At 47.1% G+C, this 26,715-nt stretch overlaps 1 protein-coding gene across 4 annotated transcripts in view; it reads right to left on the bottom strand.

Moving 5' to 3' along the window:
* The window catches only part of LOC119394187 (R3H domain-containing protein 2), a 114,873-nt gene that overhangs the window by 62,458 nt on the left and 25,700 nt on the right, over positions 1 to 26,715 (bottom strand). The window contains exons 7-14 of one of the 4 annotated variants that reach the window (XM_037661455.2): positions 25,274 to 25,415; positions 24,504 to 24,644; positions 23,581 to 23,686; positions 18,658 to 18,759; positions 14,484 to 14,648; positions 10,943 to 10,978; positions 7,229 to 7,397; positions 683 to 909 (exon numbers count right to left, since the gene is read on the bottom strand). In XM_037661455.2, coding sequence (XP_037517383.1) covers positions 683 to 909; positions 7,229 to 7,397; positions 10,943 to 10,978; positions 14,484 to 14,648; positions 18,658 to 18,759; positions 23,581 to 23,686; positions 24,504 to 24,644; positions 25,274 to 25,415 — 1,088 coding nt within the window. The remainder of the gene's footprint in view (positions 1 to 682; positions 910 to 7,228; positions 7,398 to 10,942; positions 10,979 to 14,483; positions 14,649 to 18,657; positions 18,760 to 23,580; positions 23,687 to 24,503; positions 24,645 to 25,273; positions 25,416 to 26,715) is intronic. The other 3 variants (XM_037661456.2, XM_037661458.2, XM_037661460.2) reach the window with 3 other exon arrangements.

Below are 26,715 nucleotides of genomic sequence, written 5' to 3'. Positions count from 1 at the left end.
TTTTACACAGTTTAGTGAACCTGAAGACCATTTTAGTGTCAAAAAGATATATTTCACCTGCAGATGACCCAAGAACATCTCCAGGTGAGCACTAAAGAAGAAAGCAAGGACAAGGACCCTAGGAAAATACCTAGGTGATCACCCACAATGCAGTGTGGTAATATAAAGCTAGGCTTGGTAGCAAGCCAAGCATGTGATAGACTTGCATGTGGAGCTGCTTTTCGGCAACGCCACATGGCACAAACAGCTGCATTGGCGACAATGTTAGCAGTGCTCCAGTGGCGGTGTGCAAAAACTAGTACCCAGGAAAAATGGGGCAACATATCGCTATGCTACAAGCACTCCCGCACACGACGCCTGAAATGAGCATGCCTGGCAGGTTGCACTGATTGTGCTGAACAAGGGTGTCAATGCAAGCTGGTTGGTACATCATTGCAAGGCCTGGTTGTAGCGCTAAGTAACAAAGTTCGGAAAGTTAGATGACAGTGCCTCTTTCCTGTTGTCCTACTTACCGTAACTTTGTTACGTGGCGCTACAATCACACCTGATCGTGCTGTCGGCCGCGTAGTCTGCCGTGCACATTTTAATTGCCCACAACAGTACATACAAGCTGCTAAAACAAGCAAAAGACAGTCAGTACACTCGGTCAACGCACGTGCCCCCACCTCCTGGAACTACTCACCTGTGCCACATAAAACTGTGGCCTTGGTGCGTGCGGAGCAGCAGTCGCAACATGGGGCGGTGGAGGAGCTGGGGCAGCAGCCACGGGACTCGCTTCCTCGCCGACCTGCGGCCCCGTGGGTGCTGCCGACTCTGGTGCAGCCGACAGCGAGGGCACCTCGGCAGGTGAGGTCGCCACAGGCGGTGGCGCCTGCACCACCGTCGGTAGCGAGCTCACGTTGAATGAGTCTGCGGAGAGAGAGGGAAATGACAATGAATCAGCACCCTTCGTACGATATTTGAAGCTACACACAGAATTGGTGCCCGTACATCTGCCACCCCCATCAGCCAAGCATCACATATTTAATATCTTCATTCTTGCCTTACAATATTTTATTTTATTACTCTCGTCCCTGTGGTGCTGAGCCATGCCCCTTTATGGTTGCAGAAAATAACACTGCCTTTTCTCTTTCTCATACTAACTGCTCCCTACATTAGTTGCACCAATCAATCAAGCAAGCCATATCTGTTCTTCGCTGATCAATTCATTCATGTCAATGCTTTCAATGTCAAAACACCACAGAAGACAATATCTACGATTGTGTCAGGGACAGAGACGGGTGGGGGCTTCCACACATTCTAAATCAATCAACTACAGTAAAACCTCATTAATTCTGTGGGGATCCGAGGCGTGCCCGAAGCCACTGCGTGGGCATTTCGCCGTTCCGCAAATCCTTTCTCTCTTCCGTTCTCCCGCGACGGCAAGTGGCACCATCTTACGCTACGCGCCGGCTCTCGTGAAGGCGCTGCACGTGGTCTCGGAGCCGCGAGATTCGGCGGGACTAACGCGCGTGCACGCCGGCACACCTGACGCTGGAACGAACTCTCTCTCCTCGGGTGCCGCTGGGTAAGCACACGTTTCCTTCCGGTCTGACGTCCCCTTTGGGAATCGCTGGGCTGTAGCCTGCCTGGGTGCCTTGGCATCCTCGCGGGCGTGTTTCCCTCAGTGTTAGCTCCGGTTCGTATGCTAAGCCAAAGAGCGGTGCCTAGTGCTCGTGCGCGGTCATACCACGCCGAGCCGCACTTGCCGGAGGCCCACGCGTACGGAGATTGCCCTAGCTCTCGTGACCAGGCCCAGTGGTCATCGCGAGAGTGCGCAGCATAGCCGTGAGGGACCCTTTTCCCGAGCGGCGTGTCAAAGCTCGCCATTGCCAGCTTCGACGTGCTCGCGGCCCCCTTGGTGTATCGTCCGCGCGGGAAGCCCTTTGCTTCCCCGTGCCCCGGGGGCGGACGCTGTACGGTGTGTGTTGGGGTGCCGCAGAAGGCAAATAAAATGTTTGTGTGTGTATGTTATCTCGAACACTGTGTTTATGCCGCGCGGCTCTCAACGCCTTTGCTAGATGAGCGCGCACGGAGTGGTGCGCTAAACGTAAGCAGGCGACGGTAGACGTGGCCCTGTGGCTCGCTAAGCCTGAACCCGCGGTAGTCTTCGACTCCAGTGAGCATCGAGGCTACCACAATTCGAACTCGGTTATTTCGTAATCCCGCTTAATTCGAAGGGTTTGTGCGGTCGCATATTTTGCAATGTAAATCTGAGTGGATATTTTGAAGCAACGGTCAGTGCCAGCCCAGTTAATTCGAAAATTTTGGGCGACATGTGCCAATTCCCGATCCCGATTTCGCCGCAACTCCGCGGAAGCGACGGCCATTAGGAGCCACAGGGCAATGCAGTGTAGCGATATTAATGAGTGACAGTTGAAGCAACTCAGCCTCGCTGGTGCTAGCGCAAAAAAGTAATAAAGAAAAAAAAACATGGTCTCGTGGTCAACCACGTCTAAACATGCCTAGACCACGCAAGCAAGCCAAAGAAAACTTAGAACTCTGGCAATGGAACTGCCGCGGGTACCGAAGGAAAAAAGGGCTGCTGACACAACTGATCGCTCAATCTTCAAGGCCACCAGGGGTCGTCGCCCTACAAGAGATCGGTACCCGACCAACACTTCAGGGATATGAAGCATATCACTCGAGTCAAGATGACAAGTGGAAGGTAGCCACGCTCGTGGATAAAAACATCACAACTATACAACATAAACTGGACGACAACATAGACGTACTGCATGTACTCCTCGAACTCGTCTACAAAGGCAACCAGAAACGAAGTGCTTTCATTTTAAACATCTATAGCCCCCCACGTCAAAGGCGGGCTACCATTGCCAAACTCTTCCGAGACACCCTTTGCCTCGCCAAAGAAAACCCACTAGTCATTATGGGCGACTTCAACGCGCAGAACATGCTATGGGGATACCAGAGGCGTGACTGGAAAGGCCTCCAGCTAGAGACAACGATGGAATTGTGTCAACTCATGCTCATCACAGACCCAAGCACACCGACAAGGGAGGGAAACAGTGTAACACGTGACACAACACCCGACCTCACTTTCATCACACAAACCACACGAGCCGAATGGCACAACACACTCGAAAACTTGGGAAGTGATCACTACATACTGAACATAACACTACAGACCGGACGCCTACGCAGGGATATTGGCACAGCCAAATTAACTGACTGGCAAAAAATGAGGGAAGCCCAAGAACAGGATGAAGAGACAATCACAAACTTCGAAGACTGGTGCAACAAACTTTGTCGACAAAAAGAACACCACACAAAAGAAATAGTAAGAACAACAGAAATCCCGGAGGTGGATTCCCATTTACTACATCTGTGGGACGCCAGACAAGGGCTTATCCGCCGCTGGAAAAAGCAGAAGAACAATAGGAAACTGAGGACACGCATAGCGAAAATAACAGCGGAAGCGGAAGAATACGCCATGCATCTCGCGTCGGCGAACTGGTATAAATTCTGTGACTCCCTGGACGGCACCCTGAGTACAGCCAAGACATGGCACATCCTCAAAGCCATCCTTGACCCCACCAAGACCAAAGGAGAGGGACACAAGGCCCTGGAGCGCTTACTACACACCTACCCAGGCAGCCAACAAGACCTCGTCGACGCCATCAAGGCCAAATGCTATGGAGATCCTGCTCCCTCAGAGCCATGCACAACATCATACGTGGGACAACCGAACCCAACAATGGATGAAGCTATAACTGAAAATGAAATGAGAGCAGCTATCGCAGCTACTACCCGTAACACGGCGGCGGGCACAGACCGCATCACAAACGCCATGATAAGAAATCTCAGCGACAAGTCCATCTCTGCACTCACAGCCTTCATCAACCAACACTGGGAACAAGGCACGGTGCCAGCGATGTGGAAACACGCAAGAATAATGATGATCCCCAAACCAGGCAAGAAGTTGGCAATCGAAAACCTCAGACCCATTTCGCTGACATCCTGCCTCGGCAAGGTGTACGAAAGAATCATAAACACAAGACTGCAGAAGCACTTGGAAGATAATAAGCACCTGCCCGACACCATGTTCGGTTTCCGTGCTGGCCTGTCATCGCAGGACGTACTACTACAACTCAAGGAAGAGGTTCTCAGCAACGTTCCCCGCAACGGTGAACACGTCCTCTTAGCCATCGACATTAAAGGGGCTTTCGACAACATCAGCCACCAAGGAATACTGGAGGGGCTCGCAAACACCAACTGTGGTGAAAGAACATACAAGTACATTCAGAGCTTCTTAAGCCAACGCACAGCGGAGTTGAAGATCGGAGAGCTCCAGACTCCTGCATACCAACCTCCCAACAAGGGCACGCCGCAAGGAGCAGTAATATCACCCACGCTCTTCAACGTAGCCATGGTCGGCCTTGCCAGAAAACTGCAGGAGGTAGAAGGGCTCTGACACGCCTTCTATGCAGACGACATGACACTCTGGACCACAAAAGGATCACTCGCTGAAAAGGAAGAGCGCCTGCAAACTGCAGCTCACATCATCCAAGAATATGTCAGCCAGCGTGGTCTACAGTGCTCCCCAGAGAAATCTGAAATCTTATGTGTATGGAGAAGCAGACGTAACCACGCAGCTTCCACAGACCCATCACAAAAACTTGAGGTATACCTCAATGGAAACCTCATACCAGAGAAACCATTGATCAGGATCCTGGGCATGTGGCTGCAGAGTAACCAACGAGCCACCCACACCCTTATGCTCCTCCAAACCAGCGTCAAGGCTATATCACGCATGATATCTCGGGTGACATCTAAGAAAAGAGGGATGAAGGAAGGAGACACCCTTCGACTTGTTCGAAGCCTGGTGGTAAGCCGCATAACATATAGCCTACCTTATTATAATCTCACACAATCTGAGACCAGACGGGCCGACACCCTCTTGAGAATGGCATTCAAGACTGCTCTCCGTCTGCCGACCAGTACATCTACTGAGAAATTGATGGCACTGGGGCTTCATAACACCCTCAGCGAACTTGTTGAAGCACTTCACGTCTCACAACAACAGAGACTTGAGCGTACTCGCACGGGCCAACAGGTCCTAAAAACCCTAGGATTCCAAGCCTCAACAACGAGAGCCCAGGAAACCTGCGAGATACCTCGTCATGTCCGGGAGGGCTATCACGTTGCCCCAATTCCACGCAACATGGACCCCAACCTGCACAGCGGCAGAAGGAGAGCAAGGGCCCAATACTTCCAGAAAACCTATAGATTCCAACCTACAGCCCGTTTCACGGATGCTGCCATGTATGGGACGACGACTAAAGGAGCAGTGGCAGTGGTATGCGACCGCCGAGGCCACATAACCTCTGGAGCATCTGTCCGCCCTTGCAAGATCACAGAAGCCGAAGAGCTGGCCATCGCACTTGCCATCCGCGAAGGCCTGCATGCAAACAAGCCGCTGACAATACTCACAGACTCCCAGCAGGCCTGCAGGAACTTCCTGCAGGGCAGAATTGGTGTGCCTGCGGCACATGTCCTTGCACAAATACCAAGGGAAGGCAAGGACGACTCCTACATACAGACCGTCATATGGATACCAGGCCACTCTGGCATCACGGGTAACCTGCACGCCGACCGGGCAGCTCGAGGCTTCGTACACAACCGAGCGCTCCCTACGTCGACTGCAGCGGACCCGGAGCCAGTTGACCTCCAGTATGCCACAATACTGAATTACCACAGAGGGCGACGCCTAAGGTATCCACCACCTCATCAAAAGCTTGCGACGAAGGAGGCCACTGCATGGCGTAGACTCCAAACCGGAACCTACAAAAACCTACACACACTACACCGCATGCACCCCACATCTTACAGGGATGAATGCCCATGGTGCGGGGCCACACCAACCCTGTACCACATTACATGGGAGTGCACACTACACGACCTCGAACACCACAACATGAACACCTCATGTGAGCAATGGGAGGCACTGCTGTCCAGTCCGGCCCTCGACGACCAGATCAGGCTCGTTCAGAGAGCAGAGCGGATGGCAAGAGCCAGCGGAGCCCTGGACTAAGGGCCCCGACCATCAGCAAGGCCCCTACGAGGCAATCCACAGGAGCTTTGCCTGTACATAAATAAAGTTTGTCATCATCAGCTACAACTAAGCCTGCGGAAAATAAGACGTGCTTCACTGCAACACAGCGGTGACACGTGGGCAGCATGTCGCATGCTTCTCACAACGTCAGCGCGTCATGATTTACCCATTCTTTTTGGGAAAAGAAAAGATAATAAAGGACGACCTGATGGAATTCATGATGTATGCGAACCTCCGACTGGCGGTTGCTCCGGCAATTTGCGCACTTGCACTGCTGGTGGAGTTCTTGCCTGTAACGCCTACTTCGAAAACTTCAATGATCATGTTTTCCAGCCAGAACAGATCTCGGATTCCGTCACACTGGCCATTATCATACTCTTTATTTTACCAGAAAGAATGGGAGAATGGTCGCATCATGACGTGCTGCCGCTGCAAGGAGCAGGTGACATGCTGCCGCATGTCACCACTGTGCTGCAGTGAAGCACGCCGTTTTTTTCCGCAGGCACGCATTTCAGCTGACCATGAGACTTCGTTTTTTCTTTTCTTTACTTTTTTTTTTTGCGCTGACAGCAGCGAGGCCCGCCGTTTTCCCGGGTTTGCAGCAAAAATGGGACTGGGTATTGCTGGAAAACAACCCTTGGAGCCGCAAACTAGAAGGCCAAACGACCACCTCTGATTACTTTCAGTAATTCAAGGTTCCTTGCATCTCGCTTTTTGTATGTTTCGTTAATTCGAAAACCCGCTTAATTCAAAAGCTTTTCACAGTCCCAGTGACTGAATTAACGAGGTTTTACTGTACTTCACTAGACAAAGAAAAAAGACACCTTGCAGGTTATGTCAGATATTGGTAACAAACAATTCTCTTATAGTGAAGACGCTATGACATTGAAATGAATGACAAGAGAGCTCTCAAAGAACATTTCATCATGAAGGGTGAACTTGTCAGCTAGATGGTTGAACATATCATAGGGGTGCAGCGCATGTGCACGTTTTCTGTCCGTGTCTTTCGTGCTGCTCCCCTACAAACAGTTCATCAGCCTAAAAAATTTAGTATTTCACTGTGAAGAGTAGCTGAATGAATAAACAATGCGCCAGTAGCCAGGGTGGACCACTGACCGGCCTTGACCGCCCTGAGGGCAGCGTTGCGTGCCTCCGTGAGGCTGGAGTCCCGATGCAGCAGGGACACACCTCCAAAGCTGCTCGCCTTGGTCACTGCCGGGCCACCCGGACCCCCACCGCCCTTGGTCAGCACCGAGTAGAACTTGCCTCCCGCCAGCGGCTCACCCTGCACCAAGATCAGAACGAGACTGAGTAAGTTGTAGCCAAGGCTCTCTGCATACATTTTGTATACATACACGACGACTACATATAGGCATTTTAATTTCGCTTTGTTTTGCTACTATACATACTTGTCAAATAGGTAAGCTCTGAGTTTGTGAAAACCTTGCACATTTCTTGGGTTCACATTTTCTACTTTACCCTTTTCCCACCAGAGAGGAGACGAGCCGAGCTCGTCCACCCTGAAACAAGCATTTGGCAGAGCCACAGTTAAGCTACCCTGATTATTTCTGCTGCATTTTCTTTAACTTCGACAAACAGTGCAGTAAAAAATTTAAATGCGCTCTTAAACCATGCATTTTGGTCGAAAAAGAACTTGATTCTGGTAACCGGAGTTGGAAAATGGCGTCTTCCTCTGTGAACAACCAGCCAAAGTGCGTTGTTCTACCCTGTAACTTCCTTACTACAGCACTTATTCGCAAAATTCTTGCGGCAGCATGTTCACATCGTACAAGTGCGCAGTTATTGCTTCATCACACATCTTGGACTGTGGGGTTGTTTACTGGCCCTTTAAGTTTCAGAGACATTTTCTGCACCAAAGACTGGAGTGGTTAGGGCAATCTCCACGGTGCCGAGCAGTGAAGCCAATCCTCTGCATATTTTCAAAATAAAAGTGTTTGCATGTTTCTTGCAAATAAAGCACCTTTCAATAATTTTTTTTTAGTTGTTTCAAGACTTGTAGACTCTTCAGCGACTTGGTGTGGCTCGAGCTTGTCAAAGTAACAGCCCCTGAAGTGGCATGCGATTGAATCCTACCAAGAAGCAATCTTAAAGGCAAATAAACTAAATCACAGTGAAAAAAATTGTAAAGAGAATAAATTTCCCATTCTACAAAGCAAATTGTGCTTGCCTTTTTTTTTCTGATAGTTAACATAGGGGCATGCCATAGATTTATTTTTTAAAATCTGCTAACAGTACATTCATGTGTATTTTCTAGAGCTGTGCGAATAGCAAAATTTTGGTGCGAAGCAAATTCGAATATTGAAGTGTGAGTGCGAATCAAATGGAATATTTTTCTAATATTTTTCTAATACTTCGAAGCGAAATTGCAGAAAAAGAGTTGGAGAGGATTCCTAAGCATATTCTTATGAGATAGCAACATGAAAGTGTTTCTTTTTGCTAGGTTGATGAAGCGCTGGCAGGGTGGTGTTTCATAGTTGTCTTATCAAGAATGAGGCGATGTAGAGGCCGAATTCTATTTTATGTACGTGATTTGGTGCAACGAAAGTGTTGCCGACAACACTTCACACGTGATAGGCAAAGATGCCCATCACGTGCCTCGCCTCAGCCTCTCCTCCTCTTTCAACTTCTGTGGAAGCCCAACTGATGTGGCGGACTGGGTGTGCTCCCTTCAAGTCCGGAGTTCCAAATCTGCCTCGTAGACGTCGATATATAAGAACATCTGAAATTTTGGATGCTAAAAAGCTTCCGGCGTCTGATTTTTCAAACTTCCTGCCCAAATTTTAGGTCCAAAACAGCATTATTTAAGCCCCCTAATCTGCCACATCTTTCATCTCCACGTTGGAACCAGCGTTTTCTTGAGTTAATACATTTAAGACCGTAGCGCAGCTTGAAAGGCAGCTTTGCCGCAATACGGGGGTGTGATGAGGTGAAGCATACTGAAAACCTAGGGGCCATTTTTAATCGGACGTTGACTATCTTGGCCAAGTTCGACCGTAACGGAGCTTGAAAGGCAGCTTTGCCGCAATACGAGAATGTAATGAGGTGAAGCATATTGAAAATCTGAAGGGGTCACTTTCAATTTGACGTTGACTGTATTTGTCTTTGGGAAGTTCGAATTGTTTGAATAGTAAAATTCCAGTGCGAATCGAATCGAATAGCAAACACTATTCGAAAAATATTCGAAATTTCGAATATTCGCACACCCCTAGTATTTTCATTTTGAACCTGCAAAAATTGGGTGTGCGTTAGATTTGAGTAAATATGGTAATTCCTTTTTTATTAAACACCACAGCGCAAAGAAAACCAAGGTGGACACAAGACAAAAGATGAAAAACAGCACAAAGTGTGAAGACAGGAAATAAGAATGCACAGGGTGCTAACCTATCACTCCCTAACTGTCTCAGTCACTTCATGCACGGCCTGATCTTGATGCACCTTTCATCAGCAGAGTAAAAGTGAACAGACTTTTCACCCCTAGAAACATGCAGCATTGACCAGAACAATGCGGACAACCTCGATGATACTACACGCCTCTCAATCACCGATGCTTTATCACTATTTGCAATGCTTCATGAACCTTTGCTAACAATTTCTGACCCACATTCGCCTTCGAAAGTTCCGCTGCAGTCGGTATCAAATGGCTATGCCACAATAACACCGTTCTTTTGTCGTTTCGCAATAGCAGGAAATTCCTAGTGTAGCTACACCTTTGTTTACGCTCAAGAGCTTTTTCTTCTATACATTATCGTTGCGACACATTTTAGTCTTATCCTGCACAAGAAATGAGCAATTTCATAAATATTGCACGTGCACTCATATTTTCCTTTCAAAAGTTTCTTTGAACTATACACCCAGACTGTCCTCCTACAGCACACTATACCAGAAAACCACAGTACGGTGCACACGAACTCTAGCTCTAAACCAGTGCATGCATATGCCATATTGGAACACTGTCGGAACATTGTCAATCCAACTGTGGAAGCTATTCAGAATCGTGCTATTTGTTTCGTCTCATTGAATTATTCGCATCATTCTAGTGTCACATCAATAGGGGAAACCTTAAACTTGCATGACCTTTCCTTGCCCAGTAAAAAGCTTAATCTTTACCACAAATCTATCATTACAACAATGCTTTAATGGACACACTTTCGCACCCCCGTCGTTGCATATTAGCCATGAGTGACCATTGCTACGAGGTGGGCCTACCATACTGTTGCACAAACCTATGTAATGACTCTTGTTCCTAGAAGAAGCGTTGCTGGAATCATGTTCCCGCCACCACTATTGCCATAACCTGCGCTAAAGCCCCTCCATCGCGTCTGCTGCCGCTTTTTTAAGTAGCGCCATCTATTGTTTCGATGACACCGCCCATTTCCGGTTCCGGAGCTTGCGGAAAGTAGTTATTGAGCCACTTCCTTCCGCTTTTTCCTTCCATCTTGTTTCTGCACACGCATGTGGACAGGCGAGAAAGCAAATATTTCCTTCTCCATTTCGCAAGCATTGTTTTGAGGTTCATCGTAAACTGCCTGCCGCCGAGTGAGTTTTTGCTCGGTGTTTCTGCGTCGCGAGGGCATGGGCGGGCATGGGGTGGGTGCATCAACCAGAAAAGCAGCAGAAACATCATGACGGCACTTCGGCTTCCGCAAGGCGGGGAGCCGGTGTAAAGGGAGAGGGGGAGGACGAATTGGCGCTACTTAGCCTAGCCGGCGGAAAACGCATGGAGGGGCCTTAACCTGCGCCTATCAATTCAAGATCGCCTTACAAAATGCGTTATAACGTTTCTGTACTCATATTTGTATGTTTTCTTACTTTCTTTCCAACTCCTTTTTGTAGTTCCTTTGGGCCCTGAAAGCATTTTTAACAAATTTAATTAATTAAATATGTAGCAGAAAGCTTCTGAAATGTGGCCATAACAATGAGCACAGAAAAGAAGTGATTGCTTTGCTAGAAAGACAGCGTCATGCAATGACAAATCCATGCAGCAAGCCCAAAATGAGCGGCAGCCAAATGATGGTACATTGCGCAATGCTATGACAATCAGCAAAATGCATGCCAGAGCGCGATACTTCTTAAATGCTACAATCATTTTAACAACCTACAATGTTACAAGGTGGGTCAATTGAAGATAAATGTCTATCAAAGATAAAACCCTACCAAAGATTCAAGCGCACCATGGTTCACTGTCAAAAGTAAACTCATATTCTCTTGCCACTCATTGTAGTTATTTGGGCTAGTCTACACAATAGTGCGTTCGCATACCTGACAGCAGCTGATGCATGATGCGATAAAGGCCTTCTTTATCAGAAGGAAAGAAGATGGTTGTGTTAGCCATCCAATGGCTCGAGTGATAACAGATGTCTTAAAGGGGTACTGACACGACCATTTTCAGTTGTTTTCTTGCGTCAATTGAGAGTTCAAGCCCTCAAGAACCTAGAAAATGTACCACTAAGCATGAGTGCACCCTGAAAAAGTCATTACAGAATGTTTTTAACCCCTTGAGGGTTTTCGCCATACATGTACGGCAGAAGCTTCCTGGTACCAAAGGGTTTTCGTCATACATGTACGGCATAGCGTTTATTTTTAAAACGCGCGCCTTTTTCAATCATTTCTCTTGCTTGGCCTGTGCTGCCACACTTCGGGAATATGTGGAATTTTTTTTTATGCGCCGATGTCTCTCCGTTGTATTTTTTTTTTTTTTTTGCTTCCAAAAACGGCGAGCCGGCTATCGCTTGCCCATCCGAGTGTGTTCGCGGTGCAGCTGGTTTAAAGTGCGTGCCTTTTTCGATCATTTCTCTTGCTTTGCATCTGCTGCCACGCTTCGGGAATACGTGAAATTTTTTTCATGCGCCGATGTCTCTCCGTTGTTGCTTTATTTATGCTTCGCAAAACGGCGCGCCGCGCGCCGGCTATCGCTTGTGCAACTGAGCGCGCCCTCTGCGTGGTTGGTTTCAAATGCGCGCCTTCTTCGATCATTTCTCTTGCTTAGAATGTGCTGCCACGCTTCGGGAATACGTGGAATTTTTTTAATACACCGATGTCTCTCCGTTTTTTATTTTTGCTTTCCAATGAGGCGCGGCGGCTTTCAGTTGCGCACCAGAACGCACGTACGCGGTCTGGCTGGTTTCGGTTTCGTCCTTCGGGCGGTTTTCGCTTCTTGCACCCGCGAAGCTGATGGCTGTTCGGTTTCTAATCTCTCAAAGGGTGACCGCTTGTTACTCTCGTTTATTGCTCCCCGGGGCGCGATTACATCTGTTTCCATGCGGCGCTAAATTACACAAACGACGACGCCGTGATTGCGTTTCCTGTTTTGGGGTCTCGGAAAAGCTTACTACGTCTTGTTGGCGATGAGACGAAGGATTACTGTAGCTTTTTCACTCGTTTTGCTTTCCGGACGGGCAGACAACCATAGAGTTTTCTTCCGTGCACTCACTGACGCAGGTCGCTTACGCTATGGAAGCGCGCGCCGGTTCCTCTGCTGCCGGTGAGTCGAGCAGCTATTCCTGCGATGCGGACTATTCCCCAAGTGCCGAATCAGAATCTGATTCATTGGATTTCAGTTTGTCAGACGAGAATTTTTTGAAGAGTTCAGACTCCGATGATGATCAAGGAGCGACATTGAAAAGCGTGCGCGGCGAGCCACGCTTCAAAGACTATCACACGCTGAAAAAGTTTTAGTGTTAGAGGACGAACATTTTTAACTGGAAAAGTACTCTGGTGCGCTTATTTTTATATGTCTGTTTATTACAATGCATAATTTTTATTTATAAAAACTGCTATGCTTTTTTTTAGGATTATGCTTGATTTTACTACGAATAAACCATGTGTATGTAACAACAAAAATGATTTTTTTGTCACTTTACGGTCACGAAAAAAAATGTTAGACAATTTTTTTCCTAAATAGAATCGTCTGAAGAATTTATTTCAGCAATAAAAAAATTACACATTTTTGGACTGGATTTCGCGAAAAAATTCGACCCTCAAAGGGTTCCTATTGTACCCTGACGTCGCAACGCGGTATGAGCTTCTTGTCACGTCCTTGTGCAAGATATTGTGAGGTTTTCAAGGGCGCTCCGCAACGTGGCTTCGATTTGCGACGCATAAGCGGCCATTTTGAATGTCTTGGTGACACACAAGCGGCCATTTTGGAAATTTTGGTATCTGACATCATCAGAACTGGCCAGACTGCTGCGTGAAGTCACCAGAATTAGTACTGCAGCCTGACGTCAAGCTAGTGTCGATGTCGGTAGGAGCGCAATGGGAAAATTGACTAATATCAAAGTAAAATATCTTATCAGCACTTGCTGAGCTTCACACTTGCTCAGTGCCGTCTCTGCATACAGGAGATTTGTAGGGCAAAGTAAACTAAACTCACCTTCGAAAAATGGTGTCAGTACCCCTTTAACAGCTCAAGTAGTCATTGGACACAGTTTGCTGAGGATGCCACTAAAAGGCAGACCATGCTGATGAAACGTATCTTCCTTATTGATGGGTGTATTGAGTGTGCACAGATACACTATACATGAGTACTGTTCTAAATAAAAATTATAGCTTCAGTTCAGCACTTGTCGTGTGCACTTCTTTTTTTTCTCTGTGCAGGTTCCAATCTTTAACGTGGGAGCCGTACAAAAGAAACATGAAAACGCACCAACTTGTACAGCTTTCGACAGTAACCCTGTAAATGCACCAAAGAATTTTAAGTAATGTAGTGGCGCTGCTGGAAAGATGGCACCCATTTATTCTGTTCACCCGAACCAGCCACCAAAACCAACCAGCCAGCTGGCCAACAAGTGTTGAAAGCAACATGCCAGCGTGTTGGTGATCCAAAAGCATATGCGTCACACTCAAGCTACGGCATGGCACATGCACACAATGCTGTTGCAGAACAGAAGGAAGGTGAAAGGAGAGTAGTGAAAGGAAAAGCTTGCAGCTCAGAAGGGACGAGTTCTCTGGACAGCTCAACAGCACACCTACCTGCAAGCAGCTTTAGAAAAAAATTATATCGCAGCCTTCGTTTCTTTTTTCTTCTAGTTTTCTGAAGTGCAGCGGGGTTGCAGGTCATTACAACATTTCTATCAAATTGTTTTGTCCCCTTTCATTTTCTTTTTCAATATATTTCCACGTTTCTATGTATGCTTTTCGTGCATTCATTGTCCATTAGTATCATATGCTTCTGACAGAAATGAAGTCCTTCAGCTTCTCTCATTCTTTCATTCAATGTAACTTGTGCTATGCATGCGCCCAAACTGTCTGGAAGCGTCTCTAAAGGAAGCACGCATGTCCAGAGCACATTACACGTAACAGAGAGTGGTGGGGCACAGGGCAGGCAGGGGGGGGGGGCACTAGCACACACCTGCGCAACCCCCTCGGCCGTCTTGGGGGCGAGCAGGAGGCGCGCCCCCAAGTGCCGGCGCCGCTCCGACGAGTCCGAATCTGTGCTGCTCCAGGGGCGATTGTCGCCGCTCCACTGGAGCTCCTCTTGGCTACTGCGGCTGGCGGGGGAGTCCCCAACCCCTTCCTAAGAGCAGCAGCAGCACAAGGGGGGAGGGGCAAGCAAGAGGGACAAGCGTCATGCGCACAGTCCACCACCACCATCGATTGATTATCAGAAGCACCACCACCACTTAGCACAAGGTGACAAAGTCATAGTCAGCAAGAAAGGCAGGGAAAAGGGGGGGCCGAAGAGCCGCTCACCAATGAATGTCACGCAACAAAGCCAGCAGACAAGCTTCATGACAGCCTGCCACTCAGCATCTCGTATGAGAAATGATTTTACGCAGCTCACCTAAAAGCACTGTTATACAGGTGTCACACGGGCACTTTCGATCGCGATCAGGGCCCGTCCAGATTAGGCCTGATCTAGATCGGGTGCTGCTGCTACATTGTCACTTTTAATTGCGTAGGTCCAATCGGGATCGTCAAGACAATCACGGTCAGTGCATTGCAATCTGGCTTCCAGATCGCGGAACCACATCGCAATTTGACTGACGTCTGCGCCAAGCCCAACATGGATTAGTATGGACCACGTAGCAGCTATCATTGTTGATCACGATCAAGAAATACGATCCAAATTAGCCCTGATCACGATCAAAAGCGCCCACGTGACACCGGTATTATTTATGCTCATGCAAGAAATTGACTGCTTTAATTGTTTCGAAGACATATTCCCATGATTTCATTTTTTTCCCCTCCTGGAGATATTCTTGAGTACGGCTGCTAACATCACTATCTGGTAGCTTGCTCTTATGTTTAGAAACAAATATATTTTGATCCTAAAAGCCAGTGGCCAGTCAAGCTCAATGTGTGCCGTGCATAATTATAGTTGTTTCTGTACAATAAAACTAGCACTGCAGGAATTTTATCTTAAAACACAAAGCATTACCTAGGATTCTACAAAGTCCTTGCAAAACCTCAGGCTGTAAAGTGCAGAGCGTAACGCTTTTCATTTATGCCCAGGCTCCTTGTTTCAGCACTGGCAGTGGCAGTCACATTCGCACAATACGTATACTCCTTTAAACTTACTTGCTCAATCAAGCCATGAGCACAATGCACAAAAAAAGCACAGCTGCTAAATGCAGGGAATGAGATGGAAAAAAAAGCAGAGTGAGCTGCTAAGGTGGCAAGCAGAATGTCACAAGGCAATCCAGAGTGAGGGCTGAGAAAGCAGCACAGTAGCTAAAAAGCTAACTGCCATTCCTCAACAGCTACCGCTGTAACTTTGCCGATTTTGGATATACTGGACATCAAGAGTCTTCTGTGTTTAGGTTCTGTGATTACCTACTGGACACCACATGCACACAACTGTTTGAGCAAGTCCTGTTTTGTTCAACATAAGGGTTGTGTAACACAGTATGTAGCGAATGTTAGATGCCTGCCAAAAGCAACCTTGAATTCTACGGTCCAGTGTGCTCTTCATGTGCGGCAGTCCTAGAAAGGGAAATGTTCAATGAATCAGGGGAGGGTTCACCTTTACTTAAAACACCCCTCTGTCGCAAGAAACTGCATAATCGGTCACATGATGGACCACGCCAAACTACGTAAAGTGACATCCTATCCCCACTGCCTCCATAAGGTCATGGTCAAATGGTACGATCAAGTCGGCACTACAAACCACTCATCATACAACTGCACCTTTTTGATTTTCCGTACAAGTCATTTTTGGTAGGCTACCAATGCAATGTGCACGTAATCTGATATCTTCACCACCAAGATAAGTGTTAAATTGCGGGTTAACAACACCTTCACTGAATCATGAGTTAATACCCGGCCCCTACTGTCTGGCAATAAATGCTAGCGGAAAGGTTTCATAGAGAACATTATTCCATCATCAAAAACAAGAAAATGCATACGTGCCGTGGTGCATGCACCATCACAGCCAGCAAAGCTACACATACAGCAACAAGCTAACACTAAGCAATAAATCACTTGTGGGGATGCCCCTTGACTTTTGTGGGACAATTCTCGCATGTTCAGCTTGCCTGCATGACACCAACAAAATCGTGGAAGCCTCTTTAGTAGTTAAGCAGATATGACAAGAGCTAACGTGAGTGCACCTATGACAGCATCACTTGGGGGCTGGGATAGCTCAGACACGACGAAACTCATTTCACTGATTGTGTTACATTAGCACTATCAAACTACAGAAGCTCCACAAAACTTGAATGCAGTGCTTTATGTGGTTTAAGCCATCTGCAATGACTTAACATTCCATTGCAATTAAGCAACTTCTAAACATGATGCACCCGCCACAACTGGGAAGAATATCCTGTCTGTACAAGATGACTGCAGCATCACTAAATTCATAACGAGCCTCGTCAAGGCTTTTCTCCATTACTGCAAGCCACATTCTCTGCGTCTTATGCAATTCCAGTGTATTTATTTTAAAAAAGCCTCGTTTGGAACATACCAGACGAGCCAACTACCGCAAAATCCTAAGCAAGCGCCCCCGCTACGGTGAAGGATAATCCGACAAGATTTGGAGGGGAGGCCCTTGCTCGGTTGCGGATCAAAATTCAAGATGGCGGTGGAAGAGCCGCTAAGAATAAAGAATGCACACCCGTGCTTCTAATTACATGCTTAATTAAATATGCATGCATTCACTGTTTTTATTCGCCTTCGTCGGGTGAATAAAAACAGTGCATTAATGAAACAGCGAAAATGATGGGAGGAGAGAAGGGGGCGCACATTTCAAATGTCCCAAGAAAGGGAAGGGGGCGCTTGCTCGGGATTTTACGATATATTGTTGCACGAGTACTACTATTGCTGAACTAGATCAATTGTGGCTTGAGGGACTCTAGAAGAGACGAGAAGCCACGAGTCACTCCAGCGTCATTCCTTGCTTGACAAATCCTCATCTCTTCGGGACTCCATCCTCCCCTGAACTTCCGTTTTCAGGAATTCTTGTACAACTACACACAAGCGGCTTTACCAGAGGCCCAGAGCGTGAAAATCAAGCCGCAAAACCTCGCGACATCAACTTCAGGAATAAGCAAAGCACATAAAACTTCCTAAATTTCCAGCTACTTAACTAATGAAGGCGGCCCCCTGCGACAAGCCCAAATCTCCAGAGATGAAATGCATTCCACGTGGCACCACTGAGGAGCTATGCCTGTCAGCTTGCCCCCAGTTCACTTTATTATTGCACTGAACAACAACAGACACAAACATTTGCCTGTTTGCTTTTTCATTTTATGTTTGAACATGAGCAGCAAGAAACAGTCGGAAATACCAGTAAACCTTATACTTCTCGTGATAAGTGAAGAATTTTGGAGCAATTAAAGTAAAACCACAATGATGCATTCCTCGTTGCAGCATTTGCCTAGCTGCTTTCAGTAGGTGCGGTCCCGGTGAAAAGCAAGCCTGTGGCCCTGTCACTTTTTTGCATATATACACTTAAACCTCATTATAACAAAGTCACATCTGCCACGAAAATAACTGTTATATCCGAAAATTCGTTATAAACGTTTATTTGTAATACTGTATACATGACAACAATCTTCTTCATTTACTTCGTTATAACCAATAATTCGTTATATCCATGTTTGTTATATCGAGGCTTGAGTGTAGTGCTATTTTTATCTCTCAATCTTTTTCTTTTTAACACAGTCCCCAAAAAGAGTATCCAAGGGTTATAATGCATTTGTTATGATTACACTTACAGCTGAGCAACTTTATGTATTACTAAAGAAATAAAGTGCAAGTGAAGGTTTTCCAAGTACACAAACTTGGAAAGCGTTATTTGGAAACCAAAGTTCTTACTGCAATTAATTCAAGCAATTTTAAAGGAGGTATACAGTGCTGCCTCCGCTTCTACAACAGAGAGCGCAGGACTTGACAGCTCATATTACACAGAGCAGTGGACTAAACTAAATCAGATTGGTGCAAAGTTCTCGCATACTGCACGTTACTATCAAGTCGGTAACTGAGGCTGTCCTCGCATTTAGCAGGCGGTTCTCAATGTAGAGCGTTACAAGGGAGATCGGCCCCGGGCTTCCTTGCAGGAGAGAGAGAGAGAAAGGGACACTCACATCCTGGTTGAAGATGCGTGCACGGGCCTTCTCATACTCTTCCTCTCGCTCCTCGATCGACTTGCTCCTCCTCGAATCCAGAGACAACTGTCGCTCAGGGCTCTGCGCATGCACCATGCAGAGCTGTTCGGCATACAAAACTCGCTTGACTGATATCCGAGTCAGAGCAGCATTAAATTTTGAACCCCTGTTTAGTCGTTAAAAGTCCATGCGCCCCCTGGAGATATTAGACGACAGCAGTTGTGCGAAACAAAAAAGGATAAAAGCGTAAATGCTTATTTAAAAAGAAAAACTAGAAATGCAACAGTTACTTGCAACATGTTAGGAGGCATTAAGGGTTTCAACATACCGTAACAAACGTTATGGTATGTTGAACATTTGTGGGTGCATCAATTTCAAGCGGGATTTCGTTTGCTAATGTTCAACATATCGTAACTTTAGTTCTAATGGGCTTAGAACATCCATTTTTGTTGCACTGCACTCAGTTCTGATTCCAGGTTACTGTGATATGCTGATTTACTTTGTAACTCGCTCAGTTTAGAAAAAATCTTCCTCCCCAGATACACGTGATATATTTTGTAATTTAAAAGCTACTCATTATACTGGAAAAATAATTGCATATTTGAAATCAGCACACAAATATACACAAACTTATGGAGATTCATCAAAATCGATCAAGAAATAAAAAAAAGTTTTTAAGTGCCATGTCCCCCCTCAAAGGACAAACTGAACAGTTTCTCAAAACACATTCCTTGCACGATCTTTTTTTTTTCTTTCTTTCCTAAGTACAGCCAAAGCACTGTTCCTACTCTGCTGTAAAAGCAGCCGGTTTCTAACCAGAGTTGTCAAAATTTTTTAAGTCATCATCACCATTATCAGCTTACTGTGTGTCCACTGCAGGACAAAGGTCTCTCGCAATTATCTCCAATTTACCCTGTCATGTGTGAGATGATTCCATTTTATCCCTGCAAATTTCTCAATTTCGTCACTCCATCTAACTTGCTGCCATCCTCGGCTGCGTTACCCATCCCTCGGTAACCATCCCGTTGCTCTAACTGACCACCGGGTGTCTGTCCTACGCGTTACGTGGCCAGCCCATACTGTGTCTTATAGAGGCAGCAACATATTCAGTCCGCAATATTTTAAAAAAAGGCTTGCTCGTGACAGCCTTCTCATGAATTAAGTCTTTTTATAGAGAAAAGCCATTTCAACTATCATTCGATTAAATTTTTAATGCAGACTTACACCTATAGATACAAAGCTGCAACATGCGCAGTAAAACATGTCACGCGTAGCCACTGGTAGAGCACTCAAGTTGTGGCCATAAGATTGTAGAACTAGTGTAAGCAAACTCAAGGCGCGCAATTAATCTGCGGCTGTTCAATGATCCAATTAATGCTTCAATCACAATTAATCACTGATACCTCAAGTCAAACCACAGAAGCGACAACGCATCTTCAGTTGTTCGACAGCAAATGAGTGGATGACATATCGATACAATGCTCCAAGACTATGAGTGTGGGTCTCTCAAGACAGATGTCACCGACACTTGCTGCACCTCTGAGCCAGCAAAGGAAAACTCAAATGCTTTGCAAGCACCTTTCCAGTGCAGCAGGCATGACTGCTAATATGAAATGCAACTTTCAACTACTACTGGACTCATCATCAGCAGAAGTTCGACTGAACCACTGCAGGGCCCCTCCCATGTTTCTCCAACCCAGTCCTGTGCTTGCTGAGGCCACATTATCCCTGCAACTTCTAATCTCATCTGCCCTCCTAATTTTTCTGTCTCCGCCATCACATCGCAGTACACTTGCACAGAACCCATATTAGAGAAATACATATTCGCAAACAACGAAAAAGTTCAGACATCCTTTTACACAAGCTCCGTGCTGTGCCCCACATAAAATTAAGTAAAGCTAGATTCATTTAAAGCACAAACAGCAGCTAAATGTTGCCTGAAAATCCACATATTATACAGTTAAACCTGGATATAACAAAATTGACAAATTCCCAAAAAAATTTGTTACAGACAGGTTTTCGTTATAAGCGGTTTCAGCACTAAACTTTGGAAAAGAAACGCACAAATGAAACAAAAGGGGTACTGAAGGCAGAGGTCACTCAAAACATTTATTTAGCTGCAAAAAACTGAGTGATTTTCCTCTCTTGCTTATTCGTGGGGGATGGCAATACTAGACGTTCGCAGGACATAAATTCGACGCTGCTCCGTCATCGTCTAGCTGTGGCCTCCGAGACTGGCTCCAGCAACGCACTGTTGCGTTGCCGGAGCTAATCACAAAGGCCACGGTCTAGCAAATTCGCGGCGTGGCACAAGACGGCAAAGCCCGTGACAAGTTGACTTCTGAAGATCCGTCGTCTCGGAGAGTTTCCACCAGCACCTAATCATCTACATCTCCTCGGTAGTGAAGGTGCAGTCCTCCGCGAAGAAAAACACAAAAAAAAAGGCTGCACGTTGTCGAGGGCTGCTCCATGTGCGCGCAGTGAAATCATGCACTACACGAATACCACGGAATATTCGGAAAAGCGCTCTCCTTATGCGGCGCGGCCCTACATATGCAGCGCGAACTCGAAGCGTAATGACACGAAGCAAGTTTTTTTTTGTTTTGTTTTCTTTGTAGTGGCGTCACCTGGTGTTACATTAACGAAGTGCAGTTCAGAGACTTCTGCAATAACTGAGGAGTGGTGGTGCCAACGCAAAAGCCTTTTCTTTTTTTTCATTCCGGTGTGGCGACATCCCGCGAGCGGCCGAATGAGCTGGATGAGGTTTGAAGAGAGTGGGGGGAAGGGCACGCCCGCACATGCACCCGCGGCGGCAAGAACGCCGGCTCGAGGGGGCGCAGGCCGCCTCACGCGCACCCGCCCGCACAAACGAGCACTCGCTCTCGCCTCGCAGTCGCCAGGCCTTCGAGCGCGCCATATGCGACACAGCCGCTTCGTGCTCCGCCGTCGGCAGGGCAACCGCAGAAGATGCATGCGGCTCCCGCTTGTGCAAAAATGATAAAAATCGGGGGAAAATCCCTATGTTGGCGACGGCAAAAATTTGTTATATCAAGGATGTCTCCCGCTTCCACTTTGTTACATAGAGCTCACAAATACACCTGCTTCTATGGGGTAATGGCGGGGAGTAGAAAAACTTTGTAATATTGAGGAATTCGTTGTATAGAGGTTCGTTATAGGCAGGTTTAACTTTACTTATATTATTGGATGTTTGCGTTATATGTCATCAGCCAATTTTTTTTCCAATATGCGGAAGCAGTGCATGTTAGAGAGGCATGAATACCAACCAACCACATGATCCTCATAACAGTATGCAGCTTTCCAGCAAGGAAAGCACTGCCTCACTAATCCTGCTACAGTCAAACCTCGTTAATACGTACCCGCTTTAAACGTACTAACGGTTAAAACGTAGTTGCGACGAATCCCCGACCGAGTCCCATAGAGCCCAATGCATTCGTTGACTGCTTAAGCCGTAGTGGTTCGCCCTATGCCTACCGGTTAGTGCGTACCCTGCGTACCGCGATAACTTTTTGTGCCATAAAATTTTACTGCACCACTCATCTTCCCGACGGCAGAATGTGCCGCCAAAGGTCTTCCGCCTTTTTGAGAAGTGCGCAGATCAGTTGATTCCCGATTCCGACTTCCGTGCAATTGCGGCGACGCCTTTGCGAGTAAGCATCGGGAAAGAACGAAGGCGAGGTGGCGGCCACCGACGAACGCGCCGGCATGACTTATCGCCGACAGCCTTATCACAGTAAGTATCTTCAGCTATCTGCTCTGGCACGCGTGCGGCGCAGCGCTACTTTTTAAGCCTACTGCACGGTTTTATAAGGTGACAACCTGAACGCGCTGGGCCGCCGATCGGCTTCGTTGTGCGCGGCCGTCTTCAAGGCTGAAGTTGAATTAATGGCACAAATGCTCGGGCAGGGACGAGGAACTTCAGCCATGTACCAACTAGCCCGACAGCAAACGGTACTAAGCCGTCATCAGGCGCGCACCGCTTTGTAGAAGCGAAAGCAGATGGCTGTTGCGTAGTTAGCGTTGCGGGTCGCGGGCGCCGAGAAACCTCGCTGCATTGACGTTATCACACTAAACGCACGTGTACGATACAGCAAGCGAAGCGCGGTTGTAACCATACTGCACGCTTTTATTAGGCGACCACCCAACGCGCCTCCGTCCGCTGCCAGGACCACTAGAGCATCGCGGAGTGCGCATCGCTTGCATGAAGCTCGTCATCGCTGCGTTAATCGAACAAGCTACTCGCCGCATCTGTGCACGATCTGGAGCGAAGTGGGTACGAACAACATTCCCACGATAAGTGCGCGCGTGCGTCACAGCAAGCGGCCCGGTAGTGACGGCGTGAGCCGAGTAGGGGACACGCTGCACGCAACTAGCCGGGAGACGATCGGCTCTACGCGGCCGTACCGCGTTTCACTGGAACTGTGTCAGTTTTCGTTTAGTAGCAGATCGCGGTTAGACGCAGGCACATATACCACGGAAAGCAGACACTGTCCGTTCTGTCGCTATGTCGGTCACTGCGTTGACCGCGTATCCCGGACCCTGCAATAGTTTCGAAATGCTCTTCGGCGTCGCCACTACGCGCTATCGGGCAGTCGTGCAAGTGTGCCAGGATCTTTTCTCCACTTTGGCAAAAAGAAAGAAAAGGCTTTGCGGTGGGCACTTTAGGCAATATTTGCTGTGGCACTCTACTTATTTGCTGGCGGCGATGGCGTACGCTAGGAGATGCAAACTTGTACTTGGTGTTTAATGCGTACTACCGTTTAGTGCGTAGTTATGCCGCGTTCCCGGCAGGTACGTATTAACGAGGTTTTACTGTACACAGACTGAGCCTTCCCAGCTATGCAAGCGTGCATTACAGAGAAGCAGTAAAGAAGAGGTCCTTGCCTCCTTTCCATCCTCAAAGGAGGCACTGTCCCGCTTGAGGATCAGCTTCTTGGGCTCCTCGGACAGCAGGTCCTCACGAATCTGGTCCTTGAACCGGATGTCAGGCCTACAAAGTATGCCAGTGCATCTTTCATTCACATAATGGGAAAAGTCCAGTGTGAACTCCAGAACCACTCTTTCCTTCTCGTCTTCCATTCGTGTAGCTCTTATTTTCCCTGCTCCTTTGTTAGCTGACTTAGTAAGGACGCCAGTAGACCAGAAATAGAGAAACAGCTGCCAAGCGATTACGCAGACACCGACTGTTCTGCCAGCTCTGTTGACCCTTCTGCTCACCTAACAGGCATAATAGACGAGACATTTCAAGCATATTAGAGCACATCACATTTAACACACTGCCTGCCTATGACGATGTGCTTATTCAAGAGTTAAGCCCCCAAAAACATTTGGAAAGGTCGAAGTTTTTGTTTTGAAACATTGCCAACACCAAAATTACAAATAATTTCACAATAGGCTGACCTACAGTCGTGATAACATGGTATGTATTTTGTAAATATTTTTTTTTTGTTTAAAAAGGAACAAAGTCACTGAATTTGAAAAGAGGAGCACAGAACGCAAAACCAACATCATATGCTCAGTTTGAGACAGTGGAATGCAGTGGCATGCGGTGTAACACATCATGTATGGGGCATTAGTGGAGTAGCTTCCCCGTGCAGCCTGACGAGGAGGGCAACATAAGGTGCTGGGAGGGTATATATGTACTTTGACAACGATGTATGCTAAAGCTTCCCTGCATCTTTCCATGCCTATCACTACAAGCTCACATTCAAACTCCCTCTTGCCTGGTTTGCAGTGTCACTGTTTGACACACGCCACCAAATGCAGAGTCTGATCGAAAGAACAAGCCACCAGTGGGCGCTACTCACAGGCGAGTGTTGCGCGTCTTGCTGACAATGACAGCCGTGCCAGCCTGGTCCACGTTGTGGTCCAGGCCAAAGTATGCTGCCACCCGGTGCACCAGCATGCGGTGGTACGAGCTCATCTGGGCAAACTTGAATGACTGCCTTCTGCAACAAAACACAGAATGCGCAATTGCATCAGGCCATGCCAGTGGCAAGAGCAAGTGGATGTTGATTAGAAGGGAGTATAAGTGTGCCACACTCAATATTCTTTTCAACACGTTCTTTGAAAGCATACAAGTGAACATGACATGCTTGGTATGTCTAGTACTCACACATATACTAACTGCTGATATTTATATGAAAGGAGCTTTTAACAGGTTGGGCTTAGCAAACAAACAACCGTGGCGAGTGGATCACACAGTATCGATCATGTCAGAAAATTATGGAACACCTGCGTGAAGCAAAAACGGTTGAAGTTTGAAACAAAGAAACAATTTTTATTTTGTGGGAGAGTAATAGATAAAACACACGTATCCCTATGTAAGCTGTGACATAATTGAAATTAAGTCACCACTTTTAGAGATTCCAAATTTCTATGTGCCACATTTATTCCCAAGTGATGTAGGTGTTTAATTTGTGTACTTATTGAATGTTACAAAGGTGGATTCTGCCTAATATTACGAAAGGAAAATGTGACGCACGTAGCCATGCACAGAGTAGTTCCTGGACAGGGTAATGCCACTTGCACACTAGTGGCTCCCACATGAAAGCAAACCCCGACAGGCAGGACTCACTTGTTGTCCTTGACGAGGGAGAGCAGGTCCTGCTCGATCTTGAGCATCATCACCCGGTCCTTGTGGTTCTTGTGCAGCGTGTCCACTATGAACTGCTCCAGGTCCACACCCGTTGAGTCAGTGTACGTCTCCGTGCTAGAGTCTGCACAGCACACGACGCAATACATGCTGTGGATGTGTTCTTTGCCAAGGGTACACTAATTCACAATTAGAATAGATTATAAGTAATCTGTAAGTAAACGAAAAAGACACACAGGCGTAAGCACAGTTCTCCATTAGAGGGGACAAAGAATGCAAAGTTTCACCACAGCGCCCGCCCCCCCTTCCCAGACCTCTCCTACTGAGGCCCACCGATATCAATGTATAAAAACATCTGAAATTTCGGACGCTTAAAATCTTCGGCATCAGATTTCTTGGACTTTCTGCCCAAATTTCAGGTCCGAAACGGCATTAATTAAAGCCCCAACCTCTGCCCCGTCTATCATCTCGTAGGTTCGAACCAGCACTTTCGTGAGTCTATGTTTGCGGCCGTAGCAGAGTCCAGAAGGCAGCTTTGCCGGAATGCCAGAGTGTGATGGGATGAAGCATATCGAAAATCTGAAGAGGCCAATGTCACGGCGCAGTGCGGCAATGTCTTTACGGATAAGTACCGGAAATGCACAGAAGCGTGATGGCGGCAGGCAGTAAACGCGCCCAACCCTAATAATAAGCATCTTCAGTCAACTGCTCAGTAGTGCACGTGGCCTAGCGCAGTGGTATGTATAGAACCCAAATGCACCATGCCGCCGTTCATGCTGCCTCTTTGTGCGAGAATGCTGTGCGCCACACAGACATGTTGCCTTCATGAATGAAAGCCAGCGCCGCGCCCGTGTGCGATCGAGAACGGAGTGGCCATGTCTAAGGCCCCTAGCTTTCCGCGATTCCGCGAAAAATCACGGAATTGATGTTTTTTCGCTGAAAAGTGAAAAAAATGCAGATTCCGCGAAAAATAACTGAATTTACGTTTTTTTTTCGCGGAAGTGCAAAAAAACAACAAAAAAAGACGTTACAGGCCACACTTCTGTGAACTACCGAGGAACACTGTTTCTCCAAATCTTCTGAAAGGTGTCGCTACACGCCGTTAAAACGACAGATAAAGTAGAAGGTGACGGGATTCTCAAACAAGCCTCGACTCGAATTTCGTCCTTCACTTGGCCGAGTTGAGCATAGCGCCGCTGCTCGACTGAAAATTACGCCGCGCTTCTCAAGAATTGCTGCAGATTATCGCTGATATGTGGTTAATTTTTCTGCCGAGAAACGGCATTCCGATCGACTTTCTCCTAATAATTCAGTTTATCGGGCTGTGTGACGTACTCGCAACCACGCTGGTTACGTACTCGATGGCAACGCGGAGGTAATATTTTTGTACTCTCTTTACGAAAAAGAAAAAAAGTTTGCGTTAG

This window comes from Rhipicephalus sanguineus, chromosome 5, assembly GCF_013339695.2.
Source record: "Rhipicephalus sanguineus isolate Rsan-2018 chromosome 5, BIME_Rsan_1.4, whole genome shotgun sequence".
Classification (NCBI taxonomy): Eukaryota; Metazoa; Arthropoda; class Arachnida; order Ixodida; family Ixodidae; genus Rhipicephalus; species Rhipicephalus sanguineus.
This window is presented reverse-complemented; position numbering and strand designations above follow the sequence as displayed.